The sequence below is a fragment of the Montipora capricornis genome, chromosome 3 (assembly GCF_036669925.1).
Source record: "Montipora capricornis isolate CH-2021 chromosome 3, ASM3666992v2, whole genome shotgun sequence".
NCBI classification, from domain to species: domain Eukaryota; kingdom Metazoa; phylum Cnidaria; class Anthozoa; order Scleractinia; family Acroporidae; genus Montipora; species Montipora capricornis.
This window is the reverse complement of record NC_090885.1, coordinates 70118936-70141840: the sequence shown is the minus strand read 5'-3', so window position 1 is coordinate 70141840 and position 22905 is coordinate 70118936. Positions and strand designations below refer to the sequence as shown.

Genomic DNA, 22905 nt, shown 5'->3' with positions numbered 1-22905 from the left:
CCGCTACTCGGGTTTGGGCTGGGGCTGGACTAGCAGCGAACGGCCGAGTGTATGAAGGCTACGGGAAATGCTTTCTGGAGAAGAACAGCCTGGGAATAAGGCTCAATGCTTCTTGGTTTTTTTAATCAATTATGGGAGATGGGAACAGTTTTCTCAATAATTGCAATGACTGACTCTCTGTTTCCGGACTGCTTAAATCCTTACAGTCGCTGACTACGGAGCTATGTTACTGCCACTACAACGAAAGCCAGTTCCCGTCCCAACCAGATTGACAATCAGACAGTTTGATGCTGCTCTTGTTTGAATAAATTTGAATGAACGGAGTAATTGCAGGCAGCCACTCAAACCAACGCGACTGCTATTGTAGTTTTCGATCAAAAACCTGAGCAGTGCATTATCGAACTCACACGTTTATTAGCCAAGCAACTCAGCTCAACAAGTACACACTCACTTTTTCTAGCGTGGTGGCCTGGGTACTACCAACACAACAACCGCAGGCCGGAAATGGAACGAAAGCGATATCACCACAGCTACTAAGGGGCTAAGTAAGTGAGTAACGCTGTAACTGTGGCTACACGGCTACGTGGCTACGTGGCTACGTGGCTTCATAACTACGGTGCTACGCGGCTACGCGGCTACGCGGCTACGCGGCTTCGTGGCTAGTCCCTGCAAGAATTAAGACGTAAAGTTTATAATATGCTCCTGTGACGTAATCGGCGTCATCGTACATTGGCTGCGGTCCCATTCTCGCATTCGAGGGGTTAACACTAGTGTTAAATCAACTTCTATTGTTCAGTGTTCCCCTGGGGATTAAAAACACCAGAGAGTTGACACTAGAGTAGTGTCAACACTAGTGTTACACTGTTTCTCTTAAAATATTTATGATTTGAGAAAAAGATAAGTTTTTGGTCAAAGAGATGTGTGAGTTGTAACCTAAAGGGTCACGGGTTAGTGAATACACACTTACTGTCCCAATGAGAAAAAAGTTTTGACATGTTTCAACTTGTCATCCTCTGAGCATAGTTAATACATGATAGATGTTTGTGAAACTCTGCTTGTGTCTTTATTTTATGTTTTTGTTCGCTGTTTTGGCCCTGACAATGCACAAACCACACCCTTTTCTAAAAGGCAGCCAATCAAAAGTTTCGATTCACTTAATCAAGACTCAGTTGTGAACCGAGGACAAAATCGGATTGTGCATGGTCAAGGTCAAGTTAACATGAAGTGTGACAGCACTGTTCTCGCTTTTGAAGTTTTCGTGGTTTTATAATCAGTCCATCAATAGGAGTTCTGAGTTGCCCTTTAAATCCAACTGAATAGTTCATTAACTTTATGTTGAAATTCCGATTTATTCAAATTTTTATCTCGCTGGTCTGCTCAATAGTTCGTTAGTCGTTTCATTAACACATGTCTATCTTTGAAGGAGATAATTATTGCTTCAGTTGATTTGTTAGCAAACTAAGCGGTATTTATGTATTTGGTCAGGAAAATTTCGCGTTCAATTGGGTTTTGCATCGCAACACATATATAATGATTGCACCACAGCCACAGCGAATCATTGACAAGGATTGCACTTATTGTCCGCCCCATTTTCACGCCCTTTATTCCCATAGCACGGGGTGCATCTTTTGTCGCGTTATGATTGGCTAATTCCATTGTCTGCACCTAATGTGATTGGCCGGAACAATCCTTAAATTCTCCATCGAATTCTCCATACTTCTTGTTGAAGTAGTGAACATTTGCATAACTTCCACGCTACTTGCTTCATTGGAAGTGGTTAACTGCAAAACAGATCACATACTGACTCCTGAGTCTTCCTTTGAGGTAAGCCATTAAACCCTTTTTGAGTTTTTGAGGTTTTTTATAACGAGCACAGGGTTTCGTTCGTGACGGAAAGTAAAAGTGAAATCGGAATGTAATTGCCTGAAGCAAAGAACTCGCTACAGGCAACAGTTAACGTTAGACCTCGCTCAGTTGAAAACAAAATCTTATAAGGCATTCCTTCGTAGTTTTTTTGTAAGTGAATAGGCGTGTCGTTTCGCAAGGAAAGAAAGGTACATTGTTATTGTGTTCGTAAGAGTTAATACTCAAGCGATTTGGAATTTTCGATTGATGGAAATTACCTAGCTTGATCGTGCGTATGCACAGTCTAAACCATTAAAACTCTACGATGGTCCACTTGAAGAGTGATGTACTTAAACTACCTTTGGTGAAGGAAAGAGTTTAAGCTTTTTACTACAAGACTGTTAAGGATATTTTTTTTTTCTGAGAACGTTCGTGTTGCTATGTGGAGGGTGTAACGGTTGCTATTGTCCTGTATATTTGTTTAGTTCCGTAACAACACTTGATTGACGACATCAGTTTCACTCCACTTCTCTTGAATAGTCATCGTGAGTTGTCTTCTACCTATGTATCACTGCAGTGTATCTGTAATACTTTGAATAGTAAGGTAGTGTAACAAACTCAAAAAAAGATTCTTAGATGTACCTTTTGAAACGCACACAAAGTTAGATTATTTGCTGGCTTGCAAATATGTCTAAGAAAAAAAGAGATACGCATGAGAATACATCAGAAGCGGTAAATTATACATTTGCATTGTTTTAGTTTTTATAGTTAATTACTTGTTCAAAAATATCGATCACTTCTCAGTTTTATGCTTCTCGCAAAGCAATCATCATGCGACTGTTTAAAATCATGATTGGATGATAATTTCTATTATGTATTGTAAAATGTGTTGTCGCTGTGTATCGAGTCATATTTAGAATTTCATTTGTGGAATTTAGATTACATATTACAATATCAGCGGCGGGGCCTTACGTCACACGGGGGAAACTGTTAAGAGGTTAATACGCGCACCCTTGAAAACTACATATGAAAGAAACATTTTAAAGATTTTTCAGTTATGGCAATTACAAACCTTACCAAAGGGGACTATGAAATCCGGCCTACTCGCTTGTGCGAGTTGGTCAGAATTTTTTTGAAAATGTTGGCCCGATTCTGTTTTAAAATTCCAGTATCTTATTTAAGCCGCTTGAATCGCGTTCATCTTCAGAAAGTTCGGAATTTCTTTGCTTACAAAAAAATACGCACAGGCAAGTAAAAGCTGTCCTCTGTACTGGGAGAGGGTCTGATAGATAATAATAGCTCAAAATGCGCACTAGGGGCCCGCCATTCCCTATTGCGCATGAATCCTAGCTTTCATTACTACTTGATTACCCTTTGAAACTGCGACTGCATGTCACCTAAAAAATATAACAATTCGGCGGGAGGTCGTGAGTTGAACTCCAACCGGACCAACGCCCAGAGTCTGTAAATATTTAACTGAGTAGAAAGGCGGTTAGTGCTGCCTTTGTAAAAGACCATTCTCCAAAATGGCAGCCCAAAATTCAAATAAGTTAACTAAAACGTATACCAGCACAAGAACGAACACCTTTACTTTGGTAACCCTGCAAAAGTTTCAGCATACTGGTGTGGTATCAGCTGAGAAAATGTAAGTTGAAAAATGAAAAATTTAAAGACGTTTGTATTACTGTGGGTATGGCGTATACCCCCAAGTCATACAAACGTCTGTAGATTTGTCTGGTAATAATCCCCTGAAACTTTACAGGGTTACTAAAGTAAAGGTGCTCTTTCTATTTCTGGTATCAGTTTTTCATTTCAATTTTTAACTCATTCAAATCCGTTGCTGCCATTTCGGAGAAGGATCTAATTTTACTGTTTAGGAAAAACAGGCTTGCTACTTACTTCCGTTATTAGAGCGGTTTTCAATTGAGTATCGAAAGTAATTAGCGAATTGCTTTGCTTTATGATTACTGCACTCCGTGATTGGTTCAAAGTTCTCGCCCTACTTTTTCAACCAATCAGAAGCGAAACCCAAACCAATCGTGGCTCGCGCGTGCACATTTCCCGCGCTTTGTGTCGGCTGCGTGTAATCACTTCGAGTTTTGATTGGTTTACCGGATTGTCTCCGTCTTTTTTGATTTTGGTTTGTTTTACACGACACTCGATTGCAACTCACTGTAATGACTTGGTAATTACTTACCTGTTCTCACTTACTTACTGTAATTCAAACTTAAAGATTCCTTTTGTTCCTATTCGCAAAACGAAAACGGATGATTAACATGTTCAATATTAACTGCTCAATTCAATGACAGCATCATGGTTGACTATTTCTTGAGTTTGAACGTGGCATCCTCCAAGAGTCAAGTGGAAAGAGCGCGAGAAACATTCCACAAGTAAGGCAATAATTCCGACAATTCTTTAATTAGACAATAACGGCTTTGTTTTTGCGTAGTGGAAGGCCAATACAAGTCTACTTTCCGTGGTTTAATCTGCTGGTGATTAATTCATGAACTAATGAGTTGATTCTCCAGACAAGTATTTTCCACCAAATATTATAAATTTAATAAAACTCGCTATTACATATGTTAGTCAAGCAATCCTTCATGTCAACGGGTGGTGTCAAACCATATTCCCAAAAGCGGCGTGTTCAACTTTAACGAAATTTATACTTTAAGCGCGTTGTTTTTGCACCAACCAAAAAACCTCAGTTTTTAAGTTTTACTATCAACATTGGTGATGAATACATTAGCAGTAATAAATTTACGAAAATCTTGTCTGGTCTTCTCATCAACATCGTGTCCAGGAGACAATTTTTCGGGCCCGAAACGCCATTTGTGAAACTGCCAACGGCTGTTTTGGAAAGCCGGTCTTTTAACATGTTTTAAAGGTAACAAAAAGAAAAATTACCGTGAAGTTTGACGAGTTAAATCTTCTCCGTTCTTGAGATACAAAGGGAATTGTTACACCCGAAAATGGCCCGTAAAGTGTCGGGACTTTTAAGAAACGGGCCCCAGGTTCTACATTATTCCCGTATCACTGCGAATTCCTGGGAGAGAAGTCGATCGCTAGTCTGAGATTATTTGCTGCCGAAACAAATGATTTGTTGCTCCGGAGGCTCAACCATTTGAATCGTGACAATGAAGACACTTTACAATAATCCGTTTCGATCGTCACTTTGCCCGTTAGGTTTCCGTTGGACTGCACGAGCGGCGTGTGCTCCAACCTCAAGGCTAACTTGTCGGTTCACCGTCATTTTGTGTGTTGAAAGTTTAATTTATGTTCTAGGCATGGTATCTCCACTTGGATGTGCACAGATCTTGAAGGAGGCGACGTATTTCGTGAAGAGATTTTAGCCAATGTCCGAGATGCCAAAGTTTTCCTCATTTTTGTGAATGAGAAGTGGGCCCAATCACAGGAATGTGCCTTTGAGTGTCATTATGCAATGGTAATCTGTTTGATAACATGTTAGGCTCGGTGTTGAATTTCCTCTACTTGCTATGCAATGGGTGAACTAGAAACTTAGTTTACCCACGACCGGTGGCTAAGTTGGTTGAGCATCGGTCTTTAGTGCGGGAGATGACCGTACGTTGAAAACCCCAGTGGGACTAACAAGAGTATATAAAATTGTAGTTTCATCTGAAATGCTTGGATTTTCGTGTCTTCTCGGATAAGGACTATAAACTGTGGGTCCCGTCTCACAATGCACTGGGACCTTAATTAAAACACCTCGTACACCGTTCGTCTGGAGTAGGGGAAAATCACTGGTGTTGGTGGTCTATCTCTAAGAGAATTGTAGACCACCATGAGACTATATGTGATTTGCTCTACAGTATGGCGAATTTTGCACCATGTGATCGCCAGTTGCCAAGGACCCATTTTCCAGGCGATAAACCACTGATAAATGTGTTACTTCAGCTCTGGACATTTCAGTTATTTATTTTTGAAAGTTTAATTGCAATAGCCCCCTCACCCACTGTTACGCATGCATCAGCAACATCTCTCCAGACGCAAAGATCTTTTAGATCAGTACGGCCAATACCGACCCAAAGACAATTTCCAAAGAAGCGATGGTCCAAACTTGTGACACTGCTCATAAGAGTGCGACTTCTGGTCCGGAGGTCGCAGATGGTCTGACCGAAGGAATCCTTGTCTCTGACGAATAGTCAGTCCTAGTCTTTCGACGAATAGCTATTTCTAAGCTTAATTCATTTGTTCTTATCCTTCAGCGCAAAAAACTGGTGAACCAGAAGCCCGTCATTATGCCCGTCATTACGGAACGTTTCGATATTGAAAAGTACGCCCATGTGGATGCTTTGATGGCCAATTTCCAAGGAGTATTCATGGCCGATGTAAGGCTCCGGTGGGTGATAGGGGGGATAACGAAGAGTTTAAGCACGCAACGTTTTTGAGCCACGAGTACGGATGGATACCGGAAGTAAACATTTTGCATGCCAAAGTAGTAGGCTTTACCAGATTTTCAAAGTAATCATCTCCGGTCTAAAAAAGAAAACAGCTCACTTCCGGTTGCCGTCAGGGGCATAAAAACAGCGCATGCTCGCCAAATACCTTCTCACATTTTCGGAAAACTGATATCACTTCCAACGTGTAAAACACTAAGCTTAGCTTGTTTGTTTGAAATGAATCGAGAATAAGAACACTAGTCGGGTCTCATTTGAGAATCGAAAATAATTTTCCTATAAGTGTCCCATTGTTACGCTTGTTTAAGAGCCCATCCCCTCAATTTTCTTTATTTTTAAAAAGTCAAATTTCAGGACCATAAAATATGTAACTTACATTGTAGTTGCGATTTCGCCTCTAAAAGACCGAATAAGTTCCGGAGTAGGAACACTTGAAATGTCATTTGTCCCTGATTCTCACTCAAACGATTAATAAAAAAAAAACAGTCATAGATATGCTCGAAAGCGATTTCTGGTCTTAGTGCCGTCCGCATATATTTTCTTCTGGCGCTCTGTGATTGGCACATTTACAACTATCTACTTTAAATATGATTGACAAGTAAACTTTTTTCGGAGTTGTTACCTCTCTATTTGGTATGATGCTTGGTAAACCGTATTTCAGCAGGACCGATAGAATTTCCAAGCTGTGTAGTGAACAATATCCGAAACACATGCAACTATTGATGTTAGACGGTGTACATTCGCTCGAGTGAAGGATCGTAAGGTAGTTGCCTGGCAACGGGCGAACGACAACTGAAAATTAAGAGTCGTAGGCAGGATTCAAACCGACGACTTCCGTAACATCGGTCAGATCCTAGGAGGTCATTGGTCAAAACCTGATTATCAGTTGTCCTTTCGCCCGTTACCAAGCAACAAGGGAGCTTTAGATCGGAGGACAACCACGAGTGCGAGTTTTCCGTTCCGTTTTCCACACTTCGAAAAATGTCGGCCTTCAAACTTTAAGCGCATGCTCAGTACAGCATACTCGCACTCGTAGTCGTTCTCCGATCCAAAAGTCCCTACAACCTTGTCAGCCGAAACAAGTCTTCACTGATACCAAATTTTAACAAGAACTTTAAAAAATGCTGTGTTTCTTTTACACAATTGTTGTAATGCTATCTATCTTTTAAGTGTGCAAACGAACAAGAAGCCTTCGACTTGATAATGGAGAGGTTGAAGAACGTGGTACCGCCCAAAGATGAGGGTCAAGCTCCCAAACCGGTACCAAAAGCAGCTAAGCTCTCAGAAACTGAATCCAAACAACTGTCCATTGTTACGAAATCACTGAATACAAAAGGTCCACAAACATTACCATCAGGTAAGTCAATAGATAAAAAAAAAAATACATAAAAATCATGATTGCTTTGTGGAAAGAGCAGACACACTGAGGGACTGCTATCAACTAGTCTTGACGCTGTGTTAGTTCACAACAGGAACTAACAAACCCGCTTCTAGCTCCGCAGTGCGTGCCCCGTTTTCTTAAGCACCCGTTTTTATCGCGTCACTCTCAGCGGATTGAAACAAACGGACAGCTCGAGGCCCACAATAGAACTAGATAATCACGCTGTTAAATACTATACGGAGTTTTAGAAAGGGCATCGTTGATCAGAAAACGTCGTTTTATCATAACTTAGCACTATTCTGTCTACGTGTCTTGTGATTACAGTAAATGAAAAGTATCCTGCAATAACGGGATTTTTTTTTGAACGGTTTTGAAGGAGAGAAGAACAAAGCAACTAAGCTGGTTAGCTCAATCGTTATAGGCATAGCACGGCGACAGTTCTCCTCAGACCTTGAGATGAGATCGGAGTACAAACTGGACCAATTTTTCAAGGCGTTTTTTCCCCAAGTCTGGTACTCTTTCTTCAAAAACAGCTTCAACTTTGTAATATAGGGAATTTAAGATATACGGCGGTGACGGTCAGTGATAACGTCACCTCGAAATATAACTTTGCTTAATTGTAAGTTTTTCACGATTTAATTTCCTTTACGTCGTACAATGTGGTCGGAGTATTCTAAAAATAAATTGTTGCACGAGCTGAGGTTCACATTCAAGTTGTCGTCAAAACCTTGAATTAAATGATTTAACGTCGTAGTTATGCAGAGAACTGGAAAAACAGATGTTAAAATGCTTGTAGCACGACGATTTTTCCTCTTCAAAGTGCCCCTGTGACCAAAAATTAATTATTTTTACTTGGATTTCAAAACTATTTTAACTTAACACAAAGCGACCAAAGCTTTAAGCTTGACTGCAAAAGGATACCTGTTTATTTTAACTAGAATCTTTCCATTTAATGATGCACCATTACTGACTTTAAGTTCTTGAGAGAGCTGGATCGAGGAGAAAATGACGTCAAAAGCTCACTAGTTTATAAATGGAATGCGTGGGTACGCCGCAGAGTTAATATACGGCACAGGAGTTTTGGGCTTTCAGACTTTTAAGTTGCGTTTTGTACATATAATAGCTGCATTCACACTCTGAGATTTTAGCTAGTGAGCCTTTGACGTCACTTTTCCCTGGATCCAACCCTCTGAGGTCCAATCGATATCCAGCCATCTTGACAAAACAAGTTCGGTCAATAAAGGATTTATTGTATGACTTAAAGCATCAAAAAATGATCTTTGATTTTGCGGGACCAAGCGAGAAATCCCGAGCAGGCAGTTTCGCTCCATCTTGTTCCGCTCGGGTAGCGAATCACAACTCGCGATTTGGTTCATCTTGCACGCCCACGGAGCTAGTCATATAATAAAAACGGTTAATTACTCTCCCAGCAACTCAGATTGCCAGCAAATACCACTTGGCTTGTTCATCTCGCGGTTTCTAAACGAACGAGTGGATCACGAGTCTAGTGTTCACATGTACAACTGAATACTTCACTCCAGTTTTCCTGAATACAGTGCTGGCAAAAAAGTTTTCCTTAACGTTCACCGCTTGTCACTGAATTGGTTAGCTTCGTTCTCTTTTCATGTGATAGGCAAATGGCAAGGATTCTTCGTCGACAAGCGTGCGCTTCGAGGACACGACTCAGGAAGTAAATGGCTCATTGACGTCGATATCACTTTTTACGATAGAAATACATTTACCGGAACAGGCAGAGATGACATTGGACCCTTCAACTTTACAAATGGATATGTAACTGGTACGAGGATGAAGATATAATATTTTTCTTTGCTGTAAATAACATTTTTCATCCATATTTCACTACTGAACCTCGATGACATCAGCCTTTTCAACAAGGGAGCCAAAACATCTTTTCCGGCGAAAAAAAAAAACAACTGTGCTGTGTGTCCCAGTGGCTAGGGTGATTGCATTGAGATCCGGGGATCCCGTATTCGAAGCCCGTTTTGACCACTAGATGAATTTGATCCTCGGGTAGTCCCTGGTTCAATTTCTCGGCTACACTTGTAAATAGCCAACTAAAACCTCCCATTGGCCCCTTTTAAAATCGCCAAAAGGGAGTGGTCAATTTAAGTATGTATGTATTCTTTAAGGACGGATCAAGTTATTGTAGCCTCGCATGATAAATAATGTTGTACTTGTGATAATTTGAAAATTCCAAGACAGGGTACAAATAACGTGTTTTACGTCGGGCAATTAGCGAAAACAGCCTCATCCCGTGCGTCATAATTTTCGTGGAGCTAAGAGCACTGAGGAAAAAAAGCATTTATCTACTTGTAGCAATTCAATAGGCCTTCTTCGATATATTAAAATAAAGCTTGAAAGAGAGGTTTAGAGGACAAAGACAAAGGAAACTGGATGATGTGCACATTCCTTCCAACGTGTTTCTATTGTTTTTGTCCTCACTGCCTCACCATCAAGCTGGATATTTGATTTTTTCAAAAATGGCCTATTATCGACTTTTTGTTTCGTTAAACACAACGCTATAAAGAACGTTATGGTCTCGAAAACCTATCCCTTCAAATTTCACTGAACGAAATTGTTTTCCTGTTAGGTAATGCAGTGCAGTTTGTCAAGGATTATGGAACACACAGAGTGCTATACGAAGGTCAGGTGATGGGAGTGCAAATGTCTGGCCGTTGGAAACTGGAGACACACTGGAACGTCAATGGAGAATGGGCCATGTGGCCAATCAGCTAAACTACGCAATACTCTGAATTGTCACTGCTTTACAACGGAAGGCCTTGATTAATCATTTTGATTACGAAATAAACAAATGTTTCATTTGGCGTTACTAGACTTACTAGTGACTAATTATCCACTTCATTATTTCTCGACGTTCTCAGTCTTGTTGGTTTTCTTCGCCGGCCTCTTGATAAAAATAGACCTTTTCACGGTTTCTGGCGCCTTAGCCTTCTTAGCTGGGAGGCAAACGCGGCTTAAATAACGGTGAATGTATGGGATTTTTGCCGAATTCAAACCTCAATGGCTCCGCTGCAAAAAGGCAGATTTCAAAAATTTAAAATATTTTAAGTCACTTATTCATATCATTCGTTCAACGGAAAATTAGCTCATTTCACAAGGCACAACGCCTGAAAAGTGGATATTAGAAATCTCCTTATATCGCGTCGAATTTTGTGGGAATTTGCATAAATTTGTTTACAAGAGTTTATATGAAATTTACTGAATTTCATTTACGGTCGTTATAGCTTGATTCTGATTGTCGTACTTCACAACAATAACCTCAATAGAAGTGCCTTTTGAGAGCTTAAGCACGCGTGTTTTTGAGACGCGGATGGCAACCGGAAGTGAGCTGTTTTCCTTTTAACTTGTCTTCAGACAACCACATTTACATTGCTAAGTATCTTTTCTCCATTAGAGATAATTCGTATAAAAATCTGGGAGACACCACTGTCCTTGCAGGAGAAATGTCCTCTTCCGGTTACCGTCCGCGTCTCAGAAACGCGCGTGCTTAAGCTCCCTTCTATTCTCGCTATCCACAATCATCAGACCTTAAAGGATTTATACACCCTTTTAATAAGTCTTAATATATGCCGTTTTCCGCCAATGACGTCGAGTTCATGCTTTAAATTTTATTTAGAAATGTACAAAGGCTTAAAACTTTTCCGATTTCTTTCCTTTGTACATTTCTGAATAAAATTTGACAGCACGAGTTCGACGTCATAAGCGGAAAACGGCATATATTAGACTTATTAAAGGGGTGTATAATGGTTCAAAATTCCCATACGTTCACTGTAATTTATCCCGTGTTTGCCCCCCCCCCCCCCCCCAACCAATAGGTGGTTTGCAACCAATCTCTAGAGACACAGACAACAACGCTGCAATGTACAATTGCTTGTGGACGAACAAAAGGAGCTAATGATTCGACCACCAACATGGCGGCGATGATGTAACGTGAAAACCACCTATATGGCGTCAGAAACCGTGAAAAGGTCTAGAGTATTTTCACTCTCGCGATCAGTAACGTTGTTTTTCCACCGTAACAAAAGAAAACGTTTCCATGACAATAGAGCTCAATTCCCGGAGGATTACTTGGGAACACCAACATGGCCGCTGTGACGTCACGTGAAAACACTCTATTCTCTAAAATCTTCGCAACACAACATAGCACGAATGAGAGGAGTGATTTTCGCATTTAGCTGGACATTTTTAACAATTCAACCTCGTTCCCAGGACCTTTTCCCAAAAGGTCCTGGGAACGAGGTTGTTAACAATTGTCTCTTACCAGGTGATCTGGTGACGTAATTCGGAGGACTGGGGAGAAAAATTTTACTGCCGTATCCCACAACCGCGCGCGGCCTTATTTTTGAATTCAACATGGCAGAGGCGAGGTTTGATCTCGTCGGTTTTACTTGAATGTTCATTCAGTAACAGGAAATGCGGTAGACACGGCATAATCTGTTGAGTTTTGGCGATGGAAATACTGCAGGGAGTTTGGAAGCAACACCTAAGGCCGCGCGCGGTTGTGGGATACGGAGTTAAAATTTTTCTTCCCAGTCCTCCAAATTACGTCACCAGATCACCTGGTATAGACACCTGAAAAATCGAGGTGGCGGGATTCCAAGCCATGACCTAGGTATGCGATGCTGGTGCAATGTTCTACAAACTGAGCTCAGTGTATCACACATTTTGAGAGTACGTCAATTTGTTGGGCTCAATTGCTTCCGTGAATGGTTTGAACGTATAGTTGGAAGTGCGGGTTTAAAACGGACAAATGAGAGAAGTGATCTATAAGAAACAATTGCTTAAATTGTCCAACAAAGTGCAAAGATCAGTGCCACTATGTTTTCCACGTCAAATTTTGTTGACGCGAGTCTAAAAGTTTTTGGTACAACTATAATATATAATAGCATTTCTTTTCGTCCTTTTCTACCGAAAATTATTTTAGCATGATTTTTTTTCGTCACGAATTTTTCCCTGGAGAGATGGCTATTTTCCTCACAGCTGAGAAATCGTAGTATTTGTGTTCAAAATGGTGGACAAGTGAAGAGTTCTCCGTCTTTTTGGTCAGCGGGCGGTCTCCTTTAATTTAAATTCCTTGCACCGGGTAATTAACCGCTGATCGCTTCATATATCATATGCAATGAAATGACTGCTGTTCTCTTTTGTCAAAACTGGTAGCTTATCGATATGGCGCTGTCATAACACATAAGCGGAGCATGTTTCTGCCTTGCCTCTCTGCAGTTAATACTTCCTAAACAGTGTAATGTGGTGTTCAAAGTCCGATAACAAATATCGGGAAGTTAGAAGCAGTTTATCGTCAGGGAAAAAACTTTTTGCATTGACTTCATGTCACCGTTAGGGACTGCCCCATAGTATACACGTCCCTTTCTACAAGCAAGGATGGGTTTGTACAGGTCCAAGTTTGACCTTGCGGTGATGCTGTCAGTAGTCAACACAGTGAAGAGATTTTTTAGCTAACGTCGACTGAAATTTGCCTTTTGCCGCGGCGGCGGCTTCATAAAAGACTTAGTAATTTACACCACTCGCACATATACGAAGACCTAGCCCCCAACTTTCAAACGTACTCCGTAGCCTCTTTAAATGGAAGAAATTTCAATGTTCGATATCATGACACTTATTCTGGCATGTTAGTTCCATATATAGAGTACCTTGACTGTTTAAAGGAGCGAGACACATTAAAATAAGCGAATTTCATGCTTTTATTACAAGCAACAGCCACTGCCGTTTTTTGTCTGCCCTCAGTTGCCGTTTTACGTAAACTGATGCTAAGCCTCACTAACTATTAATCTCGTGAAAGCCCCTCAAAACGAAAAACACTGCTTTTCTTCGATTTGCAGTCAATTCTAGTTTTTTCCTCGGCTGACCCCTGACAACTGCTTTTACTTTCAGCGAAGCAAGACAGTACAAGCTGTTAATTTTCATTCTTACTGAGCTTATGGCGCTGTTATAATTAGATGTTTTTTGAATAATTCTCGTAAAAATGTATCGTCTGGTTGAGACTACACAAAGAGGCGGTAGTAGCCAAAACGCGGGGCCGGGGTCTTTTTTTTCCAATTTTTGTGGTTAATCTCCTGTACTGTTATTTTCGAATGTTTGGCATTTTTTCTTCATTTATGGTGGAACCACCCGGACGCTCTTCATTTGTTTTTCGAAATGAAGAAAAATTGGAGTTTTTGTGGGGAATATATACGCTAACTCCTAGAGACACTGAAGACTCGCTGACTCAAAATGGGGCCTGATTAATAAACCACTGTGGTGTACTCTCCTGTTTAGGTGGTTTAGAGTTGCAGGGGTGCGTGTAATCCTGAAGAGGGCCGATTTTCAGTGTCTTTGCGAGGTATGACATTCGTTGGCTCACAACATTTACAACTGAATCGTCTTTATGCAACTGAATGTACTTGTCCGCACAGTCATGATAGTGACGACAGCTTTTAAACGGAAGAAAGCCTCTCTTTAGGTTATAGCAATGTGCTTGAAAAAGTCAAGATCATATCCCACAGTAGCAAGTGAGCAGTCGTGGAGGAGTGACTGACTGACTAACTCTTGGACTTCTTTGGATCTATCTTTATAAGATTAAATTGGTTACCTTAGCAAGTTAATTGAGAAAGCTGCATGATGTTTCCAGTTTTAGTCAAGTTAATAGCCCTTTGCTAGAGTGAATAGAAGCTCAAAATGTCAGCTTTGTAATATAGCCTGGCAGGAACCCATGACCCGGAGCCTACAACTCTACTGTGTTCGTGTAACGGCGTTTTCACAGACCGATTTATTTTTAGATTTAATTTCCCGCGAATGAGACTCCCACAGGAACCCGATGACCAATTACAAGAAATTAAGCTGACGTCATAGGGTCACCGAACCGGAACTGCCTTTGTTTTTTCCGGAAAAGATAGTCTAAAAATAGATCGGTCTGTAAAAATGCCGTTACATAGGCCCACTAGTATGAGAGCTGTAGGCTCCTGGTCATGGGTTCCTGAGCCTAGCTACTTTACTTCATCAACTCTCTCTCTCTCACACACATACACCGACGTAGCATGGTAATTTCTTTAGGAAACTCAACGTATTGGATAAGTGAGCCCGGGGCCATGCTTCAGGCACTGTTGAGAGCAAGGTAATCGAGATTATTGGATTTCGTTTGGTATTAAGATAACCCATATTTTATGTTTCGCCGCACAGAATCAAATTCACTTCAGCGACAGAGCAAGCTACAAGCCTCTTAACAGACTTATTTTGAGGCCAGGAATTTCCCATGCAGAAGAATCCGAAGACTTTAAGTAGTCAGCTAAACAATCCAATTCCTGGTTAAATGTATTGTTCTGTAAGAACACTGGGTTCACCGTGACATAATCATACACAAGAAGGCCGTTAAACTGAATTATATTAAACACCAATATTGCATGTCTGAGTTATACTACCTTCTTTAATTCTCTAAGGGGTTTATATGTCATGACCTCGGCTAAACATCGAATAGAATGGATAAAGAGCGGCTCAGGTCATTCAAACATGAACGCAGCATTAAAGCGCTACAATAAGAGAAAAAGGTACAACTCACTCACACAGCAATTTCGAAATGCTTGTGACTGAATCTACCTGTTTGAGAAGAGAAAAGGGGACTCTACGTTTAAGACTACAAATTCAAAATTAATAAAATCAAGACTTTTTACGGTGCGTTTTCGACATTTCTTTGTCTTTAAACCTTATTAATTAATTAATTAGTTAACAAAAATGTTTCGAGAGACCATATCGAGCGATAACATGACAGAAGTTAAAAACTTCGTATGCTGCGTGGCACTTGTTACTACAATAAGAAAATAAAAGTTGAGAATGTTGCTGAAAGAGCGAAAATCTTAACAAATGTCCAGACGTTTCGGGACTGTGCCCTAGAGTTAATTCCCCCACCAGCCCTCACCCTTCTAAATTGTCAACTTAACAAATCGTTACTATAGCAACGTAAATTGCTCAAGTTATGTCAAAATGGCGGATGAGGAAACAAACACTAGGCGAGCGTTTTCTTGTCCCGTTGGACCGATTACTGATCGAAAATTAAGCGCTGAAAAACTTCCAAATACAAGAACCTTCTCTGTGGGTGAAGAAGAAAAAATAGAGGAACACGAAATATCAGATGATTTTCTCGAAGAAATGCTAATTGATCGTGCAAGTGGCGGAGATAATCTTGCCAAGTTTCAACTGGGACAATTTTATTTTGAGCGTGAAGTCTATGAAAAGGCTCTAATTGCATTCGAGAGAATCAAGAATACGGATTTTCAAGCCAAGTATCAACTAGGAGTCATGTACTACGATGGAATAGGGACAAAATCCGACCCGGTGAGGGCTAAAAAATTGTATGACTGCGAATGAAGGGTATATATATCCTAGGGAACGTAGGTTTAGTGCTAATACTGAGTAAGCTGCCAGAAAACAAGGGGATGCGAAAATTATTAAAACGTCTAGTTTACGTAATCAAGGAAATAGTCAGTGAGTCGTATTAAACATCTTTCCGTACGTACCCTCTTTTTTGGCAGAAATCTTAATTCCCCATTTTTGTCAGCCTCCTTTCAAGAATTAATTCGCGAGGGTTGATATTTTGTTGGCACGTTTAAAAACGTTCCATTGGGTTGAAATTGTGTCAGTTAAGTTGACGAAAAAAATTGAGCCGCCCAGATGCAAATGATCGTCATGCATAGATGCAGGATGTGAAAATCATATGGATTGACTGTCACCTCCAGAAAGTCTGGAAAATTTTAGATGCATTCGTTACTTACCACTACTTATGCATTTTCTCTTCTTAAGGGCGACAGTTTTTAGAACTTGCTAGCATCTTGATGGAAAATTTGTTAGCTGGAAATCTTCGTAAATGTCAAATTGTTGACTCCTTTATCTCCCTTATCCCACATGCTTTTTGCAAAGGATAGGGATAGTAGTCCCAGGTGAGGTGATTCAAAGAGATTTTGAGGGAAATTATCACCATTGCACAAGCAGTACAGCTAGAGGCTAAGTGCATAAGCTCTCTTCGTATTTCCTAAACATCTCTCACTTGCAAATACCATAATCGTAACCATTACAAAATTCTTGAATCTGATTGGTTCTGTGTGCGCCTTTTTGTCCTGTAAATGGTGCGCAATTACGTGGGTGTCCAATTACAGGTATCTAATTTGAACAACTCCAAATTGGATACCTGTAATTGGACACCTATGCCATTCGCGCGTCAATCACATGCACTTGGATGGGTCTTTCTTGCTGTTTTCCTACTGTCTGCAAAAAGGTATTCAAAGACTTTTTTACCTCGAATTTTGTTCTCATTTTCTCTCATTTTGTTATAGCTTCGATTAATTAGTAATAGGCCTTCATGTCATACAATTCAGGGGTAATGATACTCGTAATTTTAAATCGGCCTCGCATGATTTTGAAATCACTGTACAATATACTGTACAAGTTTTAAGCTGTTCTCCACTGCACTAACTGTATTCTAAAACTAATTTATTTTATTTTATTTATTTATTTTCATGTGAATGTGTAGTTATGTATTTGTAACCATTTTATCTGGAATATTTATTGTAAGCAATGCTCGCCTCGACTAGCTATTGCTAACTGCGAGCATTGCATAGTTTTGTGATATTTTATGCAAAATACATAATATAACCTAACAAAAAAAAACCTGAAACCTGAATCACTCGCACAGTTACTCCCTGAATTGTACTCCACTCAGTCGTACTACTTACATATTATTGAGACGAATTATTTTCTTTTAGGAGAAAGGAGTTAGATTGTTAAAGGAGATTGCAGATTCCACCAGCCTTGATGCAATTCACCTAGTTCCTTTTGCCCAGTATAATGTTGGTAGAGCTTACTATGAAGGATTTGGTGTCAAACAGTCAGATGGTGAAGCAGAAAGGTGGTTTATAACAGCTGCCCAAAATGGCGATCCTGGTGGTAGTATTAAGGCACAGACAGTCCTTGGTCTGTTCTACTCACGGCCAGGAGAGGAATCTTTTGATTTACAAAAGGTAATTAAATTTTCCAATTGTTGGAAAGTGCCATTGTGTACTTAGAAAGTTTGGGTGGCACTGCCTTTACTAAGTATTTGCTTTTCCAAGCATGTAAACTAGGGGTGGCGAATGGACCTCCAAAATCTTGGCACTCACAAACTTTTCATCTGATCTTGAAATCTTGACAGCTTTTGCAAAGAGTCTTATTGCATTCATTTTGGTGTGTCTTGCATGTTTTGGTCTTGGTCTCATCATAATTATTAATTTCACACAGTGGAGTTCTTAGTTATAACTGTCAAGTCACAACAAGGACCTCAGGAAGAAAAGTGCTTTTCTCAAAATATGTGTGTTCTCAGAAAAGCAGATTTCTGGAGAACACTGATGTTGCAGTCAATGTTAAGTTGGCACAGATAGCTTTTTGGCTTAATGGAATTGAGCCCAATGCCCAGATCACAACTGGTACAACTTTCACCTTGGAGGCATGCAGCTTCCACATCCTTGCAACGTCCACCTTCAGCTCAGAGTAGTTTGCAATTTTTCCTCTTCCTTCATTATCATCATCATCATCATCATCATCATTATTATTATTATTACAATCATCAGTATATTATTATTACTATCATTAAGAGCTAGGGTGCGTTCAGTTGACCCTATTCCAGAATGAAAATATGTGGCATGATAATTTTTTTAAAGCAACAAGGATAGTAAAGATGTGTTTAAAATAGCATTAAATTAGCAGGTTCTTGACAATTTTTATGTGAATCTCCATAAAAACAAAGGATTTCTAACTTCTATTCCAGGTATATTCCCTAATCCAGCAATATAGTTGCAACCAAAATGTGTATGAATAAAAATTGAAATTGGTCATAATATCCTGTCAGAACACCTTTCAATCTGTTGGAAGCAAAAAGTCAAATATTTCCAAGAAGATTAGAGGAGTACCTTTGGTGTTTCAATTCTTGAACAGCTCTGCATCTCTGAGATGTGTCTCTTCTTGATGTAGGGCTTGTGTGCTCTCAGGTTTTAAAATGTTTGTTTTCTTTTTGTCAGGCTTATTTCTGGCATCAAGAGCCACAGGAAATGGTAGTCTTGAGTCACAAGGTTTGTGGAAACACTGAAAACCGCAACAAATTGATAGCTTTGTTGTGTACAACAACACCAATTCTCAAACAAGCACTCCTGCTCACATTTTAAACTGCCTTACATGACATTTAACTTATATTTTGTTGGTTGTATTTGTTGCTTCTTGCTTGTTATTATTTAAAAATTTAAAACACTTGACATCACTTGAAAAACATTTACTGACTGATTGGTCACTTGAAGTAAGTTCAAATTTTGCCGGGCGGCCAGTCAGGAATATGCAACCTGTTTGAATTTATGTCTTATTGATAGGTGCATTGGGAGTGTTGTTTGAGTATGGCATTGGCGTTCGCCGCAATAGTGAATCTGCATTTAAGTGCCTCAAAGGAGCTCTGCCATAGGCAATGGTATTGCTCAGGTACCTTAGCTGTTCATTATTTTAGAGAAAACTTTTGAACAAGGCTGCAGATCTTTCCTAAGAAGTAACCACATGCTTTCCACAGAGTCCTGACCTAGTTATTGTTAAAAGGGAGGATATATATGTACATCTTATTTGAGGTTTTAACATATAATACGCGTGTATTATTTTGCAAGTTGCGTAGTATTTTTCCGACCCACGCAGGGTTGATAAGTGATTTGTAGAGAGGTACGAACTAGGGTTGCAAATTGGAACAAAAGCCGGTTTAATTCGGCCTCGTGCTCCTATCCCAGCACACACCTTTCTACACGTATACTTAATGTGATGTAAGTACGCGTTTCATACAGTAGAACCCCCAACATATATTAGAGGTAGCATGTGAAACCATATTATCGTCTATTGAGTTTACATTAGGTAAATTGCCAGATTTAGTATTCAGATTCATCAGCATCATCGGCTGGTTGCGCATGCAGGCGACTGTAAGCTTCCTCCAGCCCTTCCTGTCATTGGGCGAGGTCGGCTATTTGCTGTGTCTTTCAACTGTCCCATCATCATCTCCAAGGAGGCGTTGGATGTACGGAAGATAGGATGTAACTTGTCGTCCCGGCCTGGGGCCCCCCGGGGGCTGGCCATTCATGTTTTGGAAAGTATAGAGCATATAGATTGGCTAGCTCTCCTCCTCAAGACTTGCGCAGTATATGACCTAGGAACTTGAGCTGCCTTTTGTCGCAAGGCATTAGAAACCTGATCAAGCATTTTAATTCCAGACAAAGAATACGGTAAGCATGCCCGTGGCAAATTAATTGATCGTGCTTTCCATAGCCATGGAAACCACCCCAGGACGTGCAACCCTAGAGAAGGAAGCCTTGAAGATTGTGAGCTTGATTGAAACAGGCCTAACTCCCGAACTACGCCAGAGATGCTCTAGTTTTCCATCAGGCGCTCCATGCCAGAGCTTTTCGAGCGTTTGAGGTCAATTGCCCCGGAACTTGACGGCCATCATGGAACCCAGGGTATTTGAAGTCCTGAACCTGTTTTTGATGCTTTCACCATATACCTTCAGAGGCTGAGACTCTTCCTGAGTCAGCGTTGATGCAAATGACTGTTTCGTTTTTGGCACGCTTATGGTCAGACCAAGCTCTTCAGCAGCCGATGCAGTTTTTGACAACTGATCCTGAGCCCTCGCTTTTGTGGATTCTAGTAAAACGATATCATCAGCAAAATCCAGGTCGTTGATTGTTTTAGCTGGTAGCCTACGGAAAGCCCTTTGGTAGGTCACGATCCCCGAGTCTGAATTAACTGTGGCCCTCCTCAGAAGATAGTCAATGAGATTATGAACAGGAATGGTGCCAGGACATCACCCTGCAGAACTCCAGTGGTCACGTCGAAGCTTTCAGAGATGTTGCCATCAGCAGGGACAACACTTTTCGATTATATGTTGACCCAAATGAGAATTTATACTTATTAGCAATTATGTTTGCGTCGAAACTAGTGGTAAAGATTTGGGTATCATCTGCATATAAACAGGGAGTAGTGAATTCTAAGCAGTTAGGTAAATCATTACATATATATAGATACGAGACCGACCTCACACCTCGTTCCCAGGGCTTTTCAGGCTCTGGGCGGTGAAAAACCCTGAGAACGAGATTGTGGAACCTTGAGGGTCTCCACAGAGTTTGTTTCTCTGAGAAGATAGTTATCAACGAGACATTGTTGTCGTCGAGCAGTAAGATAGGAATTCAAAACCACATCAGAGTGACTCCATAAAACTCAACTTTTTCAAGTAAAATCACATGATAAGTATTGTCAAAGGCCTTCCGAATATCAAGAAAAACAATAACTGTTAATTTTCCCTTATCCATATTGAACCAAACGTCGCACATTTGGATTAACACCGAAACAGTTACGTGACGAGGTCGGAAATCTGACTGGAATTTAGATAAAATAGAATTGTCCTTTAGGTAATGATAGAGCTGCTGAAAGACTTCTTTTTCGAAAACTTTGCTTATTATTGTGTGTTTATGTGATTTATGTACACTGATATTGTTGGTAATGTGCCCACCATTCCCCAGTTTTCAGAGTGTATATAGTGCAATCCACAAGATAAAATTAATAATTCTTACCAATCACAAGATATCTTTGCTTGTTGTAAATATTTCTAATTTCCTTTAACTCTAAAAATTGCAACGAAATCACGATCTCTTCAAACATTTTAAGATTAAAAAGTTTGCTAAAAACGAGAACGTTTCGACGTTAGCCAACATCCTTATCAAGTCAGAGTGTTTGTAAGTTACAATCTTTAAATACTAATAAAAACTTACAATGGGTAATATAAGAAAAAGGTAAAGAAAAAATTACACAAAAAGTCCACACAGACTCCATAATTGCTAAACTTTTCGTGTATTTTTTTCTAGTGATTTTTTTTCTTACGCTGCACCTTTTTAAATCACCCATAATGATTGCTCTTATTAAGATTTATAAACTGTAACTTACAAACACTTTTTGACTTGATGATAACGTTTAGCTAACGTCGAAACGTTTTTGAAATGTTTTAAAGAAATATTTAGATCTAGATCATGGAGGATCATGGTTGAACTCCCAGCTGGGGCTCAGAGTTTTCCTGGTTTCATTTGATGCATAACATCTTTCATGTAATAAATATTTGTCGCATTTTTTATAGTTAATTTTTTTTCTAAATCACTTATTTGCTTACCTTGGATAATGCTATCACCTTTTCAACAACTGAGTCCCCGGCCAGAGTATTATTGGTCGAAACGACAAAGGAGTTGAGTTTCCCCAGTGTTTTAATCTCCCACCCTGAAGGGAGCAGAGTTGACTCATCCAGTCATTCCCTCTGCCAGGAGTAAGGTGATCAAAGGCCCTTGGAGCAGGTCGTACTGCTTTTCTCATGTCTTAAGTTTCTTAGCAAATATAAAAAGACCAAAAATGTTTAAAATGATCTCTCTTTCTGCACATAGCGTTGGGAGCAGGAAGATGTTGAAGGCCTTGCAATTGAAACTGACTGCCTTCCACAGTACGTGGCTAAAGCATTGCCTTGGGTTGCTTTGTTTATGCACGATGTCTGCATCACGGGCTTGGAGTAAGCCAGAACAGAGAACTCGCAAAAGATTGGTATTCGAGGGTAGGTTATGGTGTAGTTGAAACAAAGTCAGTAATTTTTGTGCGGGTTTTATTGTCATATGCTTGCGCGGTCGCCGCAGCAAAAAGTCGACTTGTGTCAGTCAAATCTTAAGCGTGTGCACTTTTTAAGATGCCATTTCCGTCAAGCCTGTATACAGCATTCCTTCCCTCAAAAGAAGTCGTTATGTACTCTTATCATAATCACTTCCTCCCTAACACTTTTGACAATCTTTTTTCTACTCATCAACAAATTCATATGTATAATACGCGGAATGCTGCCAATTACTGTTCACATTACTGCAGAACTAATATTAAGCAGTTTACGATCCTACATCAAGGTCCCAAGGTTTGGAATTCCCTACCTCGTATTTGACCTTGTCCAGCAATTATCCTAGCTTTAAGACCTCATTAAAAAATTTCTTCTCGATAGGACACTAAATTAAAACTCGCCCCCGGCTATTATTTTTTTTTTTACGATCTACTGTATCGATCGAGGTGCCCAGTGTTAATAAGCTTTTAGCTCTATTGGGTATCCTCGCTACACTGTCAATATACTATATTTTATATATAACCCAAGTTATTCACGGATTTTGTTGGTTC

At 40.0% G+C, this 22905-nt stretch overlaps 2 protein-coding genes across 3 annotated transcripts; both read left to right on the top strand.

The window, feature by feature from the left end:
• Positions 1-1616: 1616 nt before the first annotated feature.
• LOC138043859 (uncharacterized) lies at positions 1617-10497 on the top strand. 2 transcript variants are annotated; one of them, XM_068890350.1, is made up of 8 exons: positions 1732-1824; positions 2331-2390; positions 4155-4235; positions 5128-5287; positions 6069-6191; positions 7431-7617; positions 9275-9439; positions 10253-10497. In XM_068890350.1, exons 3-8 carry the CDS (start codon positions 4159-4161, stop codon positions 10396-10398), a joined length of 858 nt encoding a protein of 285 aa, XP_068746451.1. In that variant the 5' UTR covers positions 1732-1824; positions 2331-2390; positions 4155-4158; the 3' UTR covers positions 10399-10497. The 2 variants fall into 2 exon arrangements, with proteins under 2 accessions (XP_068746449.1, XP_068746451.1); XM_068890348.1 differs by lacking the exon at positions 2331-2390 and having other exon boundaries at positions 1617-1824.
• A 5133-nt stretch (positions 10498-15630) lies between these two features.
• On the top strand, positions 15631-22307 carry LOC138041597 (LRP2-binding protein-like). Its single transcript, XM_068887342.1, is given in 6 exon segments — positions 15631-16005; positions 17430-17684; positions 18717-18735; positions 18738-18767; positions 19059-19228; positions 22143-22307. Coding segments are annotated over 5 exon segments (744 nt in total). The 5' UTR covers positions 15631-15654; the 3' UTR covers positions 19148-19228; positions 22143-22307.
• Positions 22308-22905: the final 598 nt, after the last annotated feature.